Genomic DNA, 6,020 nt, shown 5'->3' with positions numbered 1-6,020 from the left:
TTCTTCCCGATTCAAGCCGTTCACCTCTTAAATCGTCAGGTTGCAGTAGAAAACCTTGCTCACCAAATTTCACTCGATTCCAATCAGTAAAGGCATCCGCAGATCCAATTAAAATTTTCAATATATTATGGAAAATTAAAAAAAAAAATTCCAAATTTTTCTGCCAACCCCCATGAAATTGTTGAGCCGTCTTCAAAGACGTTGCAAAACAAATTTGAGTCAATTCCGACCAGTAGAAGCGGAGTTATGTGAGTTTTTCGTTGATAAATCGCGGATTATCCACCAATCAACGATAATCCGAGGATAACTCACATAACTCCGCTTCTACTGGTCGGAATTGACTCAAATTTGTTTTGCAACGTCTTTGAAGACGGCTCAACAATTTGATGGGGTTGGCAGAAAAATTTGGAATTTTTTTTTTTTAATTTTCCATAATAAATTAAAAATTTTAATTGGATCTGCGGATGCCTTTACTGATTGGAATCGAGTGAAATTTGGTGAGCAAGGTTTTCTACTGCAACCTGACGATTTAAGAGGTGAACGGCTTGAATCGGGAAGAAAAAGTTATTTTTGAACAGCCCTAATGCTCGTCAAGCGTTGATTTTGTTATGCTGCCAGCACCATGCATTGAGTGGCCCGCAGTTGAAATGCAATAAATTTGAGCCAAAGATCTTAAACTGGAGTGAAAATTACAATTTACCCAAAGGTTCACAGTGCAGAACCTACCAAGGTTCTGTTGTGAACACGAACCTCTAAATTTCCGAGGTTCACACACAGAACGCGAACGTGAACCTCACGTTCACACCATCCCTAGTTATTAGTAGTGATACAGATTATGGGCGGCCAGACCGTACCCCACAAGCCAAAGGTGGCCCGTGAGTAAGGTTTTGTGTGGCATGCGAGGTAATTCTTGAAATTATATATAACATCAGGTAAATTGGAACGCCGAACAAAATTTCATTAGCCTGACCGCGAAATTTGATGATGACTAAAACATCAGTTACGACACATTGGCGTAACCAGGGACCAGCCACATTCATCGCAAATCTTCGTATATGACCATAAAGTAAAATATTCCGTAGCAGATTTATTTGACTTGAAAATTTTTCTCAGCACTTCGCGCGATTTATTGTCACATTTCTTGCATTTAGTATTGGAAACCCTCCTGGAAATTATAAATACGCGTAATTTACTGAATTGAGTCCAACTATACTCGCAATTGGGAGATAACGTGTCGTCCAACATGCGACTTCGCTTGTGCTTTCGAAGCGAGATCGTCGGCGAAGAAACTTTTGCACCAAATGACAGAGCCATGTTCACAGAAACCGTCGATATTGCTATGTCTAAAACGTCAAATAATCCTGTCCTTGCCAAATGAGCCCGCTGCTATACAGATGCGATCCCCAATTTATGCAAGTAATCTATTTAATGATCGAATTCATTTATTACCTTCGAAAAAATTTCGTGCTTCTCGCGACCAGGACATCACTGCACACTGTACAGTTGTACACAGAGTTTTCAAGACATAATTGTTATCAATTTTAAAGCGTAGCCATGTAAGTCTTATTTTCAATGTTACCGAATTCGATTTGTTCCTATCGGGCGACAAAAAAGGTTATCAACATTCAAGTTGCCCGCGCAATGGTTCGTAAATCTCTTGTGGCCCTTTGGTCGATAAGGTTGGCCATCCCTGACATCGATAGAATTGGACGTTATTTGTAAATTACAATTCAGTTGCATAGAAGAAGAAAGAAGCAATATGCATATTGGCGATGCAGTGACAAATTGATGCAATTTTCGGAATTATATCATGATATTGTGACAGAGCAAATATATCGTCTGGTTTTGAAATTGATGTAAATATAACGAAACGATCCTTCCCACTTGACAAAATTAAAAATATTTGTAGTGTATAGCTTAACTGCTTGGGTCGAACAAAGGATTAAGAAAGACTGCAAGTCCTAGTCCTTGAATACTTGACTAGTGCATGTAGACTAGACATATATGCTATTTGACTACTTCCTAAATTTCGTTTATGACCAATGTCTATTAGTAGTAGTGAGAGTGTGATGTACTTGTAATCAGTACAGTGTGTATTGAGAAAATGAGTAAGATGCATCTCTGTACCAGTTGCTGACTCATACACAAGAGCAACACTTCGATTGTTTTATCTACATTTTAATTATACAGCCGTGATTGAATGATTCATACATTTAGGTTATTAGAGAGTCCATGTAATAAAAACTGATAAAGTAGGAAAAAATAAGGAAATTTAGAAGGGCAATCTTTCATGCCTAGTGAATACTTCGATCTGTGCCACAATGAAAAAATTTTGCATGTCATTGGTAATCATTTGCATATGTCCATTGGTTATATGATTGTCATTTAACCGTCACTGTGGCATATAATTTTCGAAGTAAATTGGTAATGCTGTTGGAGTCTGAGTCGGAGTCGGTAGATTTGACTCAGGAGTCGGAGTCGCGGCCGGAGTCGGTACCTTTGAAGACTCGGGAGTCGGAGTCGGTCCATCGTGCACCTATCATTTTAAAATATAACAATGGAATGTGTATAGTAGACTAATTCTGTTCTTGTGTTTTTCATAACTAATAGTAGTTAAAATGTCCAAAGACGAAGATTATGATGGACGCCGGCACCATGAAAGGAGATTTCTGAATTCAGTACAAGGGCTTCGTGCGGAAGATTTGGCTTTTGACTTCTTCGTACATGTGAAGGAGACTGTATTCCCCGTGCACAAGCTTGTGCTGATTTCGTTTTCGGACTACTTTCGCGCTATGTTGTTGAATGATAATTTTAAAGAAGCAAATCAAGGAAAAGTAGAACTAAAAACTGTTGAAGTAAATGCGATGAAAGAAGCGGTGGAATATATGTATACTGGCGATTGCTCGATTGATTTGGAAAATATTAGAGCAGTATTGCAATGTGCAGATATGCTTCAACTGGATGGAGTTAAAGATATCTGCTTTCGGTATATCAAGAAATACATTTCAGATGAAAACTGTGTATACTTGCTGCAGATTATTACTGGATACTCCAACCATAGTGTGCTTGATACAATAGAAACGTATTTTCGTAAACAATTTCTCAATGTAGGAACCAGTAATGATTTCATGCTGTTGGAATACGTCGAATCATCAAAATACATTCATGAATATGGAGTAAAGGATATTGAAGTATGGAAGGTTGGCCTGGCATGGGTCAAGCATGAAATTACAACCAGGGCAGAACATATATTTGAGATTGTGAAACTGCTGCGCTTGGTTGATTATCCATCGCCTGAGTTACTGAACTGTATGTGGCAAGAGCCAATTTTCAAAGACTGCCTTGAATGTGTGGATTTCATTCATCATAGACTCTTTCTTGATGTTAGTGATATGAAACAAAATTTAAGAGTGGATAATTGTATAATCCTTATTCAGCAAACTTATCACTACAAGAATGAAAATGCCAGTACCGATATTATGGAATCTATTAGGCATCCCATCATTAAATTTATGAAGAAACATCTTGGAGAAGTTATGGCCTTGTCGAATTTCTCAAACCTTCAGAAAGATGACGTTGAAGCCCTTATAATCGATGATAATACAAACTATTTATCGGAAACAACCAAATGGGATGCGGTACGGAAATGGATGGAGGTGAACTCATCAGATACCGCTATCTGCACTGATTTGTTTCGAAGTATTGATTTCAATCACATTCCTTTAGGCTTTATCAATGATAATGTTATTGACAACCCAGTAATGAAAGAATTATCCTGTTACAAAGATCTATTGCATAGAGTGTGTGAACGTCACATACCAAGTGCTGATTCAATTGCTGTTTTATTGAGAACCCGTAGGAAAAGTAGCCTATATGTTATGGATATGTATGGAAAACACTGGAAGACGATTGATATTCCATCGGATATATCAGCTAATACTAGGGCTGTGCTTTTTAGTAGATCTAGCCATGTGTTTTCTGTAAACGGAAAGCTTTGCTTGATTAAAGCCTGCAACCTGTATTTTGTACTAGAGGCAACAGCTGGATGAAATTAGCAGATATTCCAGATTGCAATTCCATGACACCCATGACTGCTGTAGTTGAGTTGAACGACTGCATATACATTCTCGATAAAAATACAACTTATGTGTATACACCGATATCGAACGAGTGGTCATTGAAGCGTGGATGTGGATTGGATGTATTTACTGCTACATCTTCAAATAATTATGTGTATGTTTTGTCACCAAAAACTGGAAAAGTATTGCAATTCAGTCCTGCGTCTTGCGAATGGTCCGAATTTAGTCGTGTTCGCGACACAGATCTTTCTCATATATTGTTTGTTGACGGGAAATTATATGTGACCAATGGTAGGAAATGGATGCAATATTCAAATTTTAAAGGTAAATGGGAGACAAAACTGAGTTTTGCCTCTGTTTCATCGGATTTCGAAAATCTTATTACAATCGGAGACAAGGTTATATCCTTGGCCTGTTCTGATTCAAGTTTATCATTAATCCACACGTTCGATCTCTCTTGTGGTTTGTATTCTCACAATAACTCATTGTCAGCCAATATACCCAACGCTCATATTATCGGTGCATGTACATTTCACACCAGTGAATCCAACGTAGTACATTCAAAGATATAGAAATCGATGTAAATATATTTATCAAATGTGATGTGATCTTGAGAAGGAAAATCCCCTATCCTTGGGAGTCTGTTATTCTGTCTTGTAATTTACAATTGAATAGATAGTTGTCAGCCGATGTTATTAAGGAAATATGCCTAAAGTTCGCGAATACTAGTCCATCCTCAAGATTACCGGATCAGGACTGACCTATCGATCTCGCCTTCCATGACATGCCACCCCATTTCTTGTTGCTTCCTTTTTTCCTATACTATCTTCTTTACTTTTCATTCAGTGTGCATGCCTCCTCTTTACGTCGCCTAGGTCAAGGTACGTGTCTGATTCCATAGACTACTCCAAGTCGCTTCGACACCTTCCTATCTTTTCATTGTATCGCAGTTTTTGTGGAGTAATGAACTGATAAAATTGCTAATAAACCAATGATGATGATGAACTATGAAATTGTATTATGATTATACAGTTGGTTCGTGGTACAGAACTTGAAGATAGCTTTCAATACAACATCCATTGCAGTAAAATATTTATTCAACTTGAAGACTTTTCGGGTGCCTCTTTTCAAGAGGTAACGGGAACGGCACACTGAAGGGATTTAAGCAGAATGAAAAGCTGTTGCTGCTGTCGAAACTCTCGAAGGTTTCATCACAAAATTAAACTCATTCCTAGCTCAATAAACTTCATTTCTCTCTGGCGATTCGCACTAACCGCAATAGAAATTGACTTGAGATGAGCCAGATTTACAAATCATGTCGTTACAAATTGGTCACAGAATGGTAGTGTTCGGTCGTGGTCAAGTGATACATAAAATATATTTGATGCCTCACCACTTTATTTCAGCAATTGCCGCCCGCTATAAATGAGAATTCCACATCATTAAACGTTCAGCGTTGAGATTTCTCGCGGAATTCCTTTCAATTTTCATTCATCTAATAGAAATGATCAAAACGATGTGGGGAATATCCAAAATTTATCGGGAGATAAGAACAGACGGGGAAATTACGAACAAATAATGCAGGCGGTTTCCCTTCAATTTTGATTGATTCTGCACGAAAATATATAAAAATATGTGTGGGAAATCGCACAATAGCAATCTATCTCAACAATGGGAAACATCCGAGTGACAAGATCAGAATGATTCCAGGATAGACTCAATAATATACAGAACCATGAATATAACAGTATACATTCTTGCACTAATCTGATTCTACTAAATATTCAAAAAGCGTCACTTTACTGACCCCTAGTTGTAGACAGTGACTCGACGGGCCGCTCCCGCTACATACTTGAGCAGTTGCAGATCATGCTATTCAGTCTAACAGAAAAGACTGAGACACCTGTCCTTTACCCTACACTATTTTTCCAATCACCATAA

The 6,020-nt window shown here is 38.0% G+C and overlaps 1 protein-coding gene across 1 annotated transcript; it reads left to right on the top strand.

The window, feature by feature from the left end:
* The first annotated feature begins 2,534 nt into the window (after positions 1 to 2,534).
* LOC145444154 (kelch-like protein 17) lies at positions 2,535 to 4,049 on the top strand. Its single transcript, XM_080322076.1, has one exon. It carries the CDS (start codon positions 2,619 to 2,621, stop codon positions 4,047 to 4,049), a length of 1,431 nt encoding a protein of 476 aa, XP_080178202.1. The 5' UTR covers positions 2,535 to 2,618.
* The last annotated feature ends 1,971 nt before the right edge of the window (positions 4,050 to 6,020 follow it).

Source organism: Botryllus schlosseri, chromosome 8, assembly GCF_051294905.1.
Source record: "Botryllus schlosseri isolate E-star chromosome 8, Bs_hap1, whole genome shotgun sequence".
Lineage (NCBI taxonomy): Eukaryota > Metazoa > Chordata > Ascidiacea > Stolidobranchia > Styelidae > Botryllus > Botryllus schlosseri.
The sequence above is the reverse complement of the archived record's forward strand: the minus strand, read 5'-3'. Positions and strand labels throughout refer to the sequence as shown.

Excerpts from the sequence above, each read along its gene's own strand:
- LOC145444154 (XM_080322076.1), top strand. The coding sequence starts at position 2,619 with ATGTCCAAAGACGAAGATTATGATGGACGCCGGCACCATGAAAGGAGA.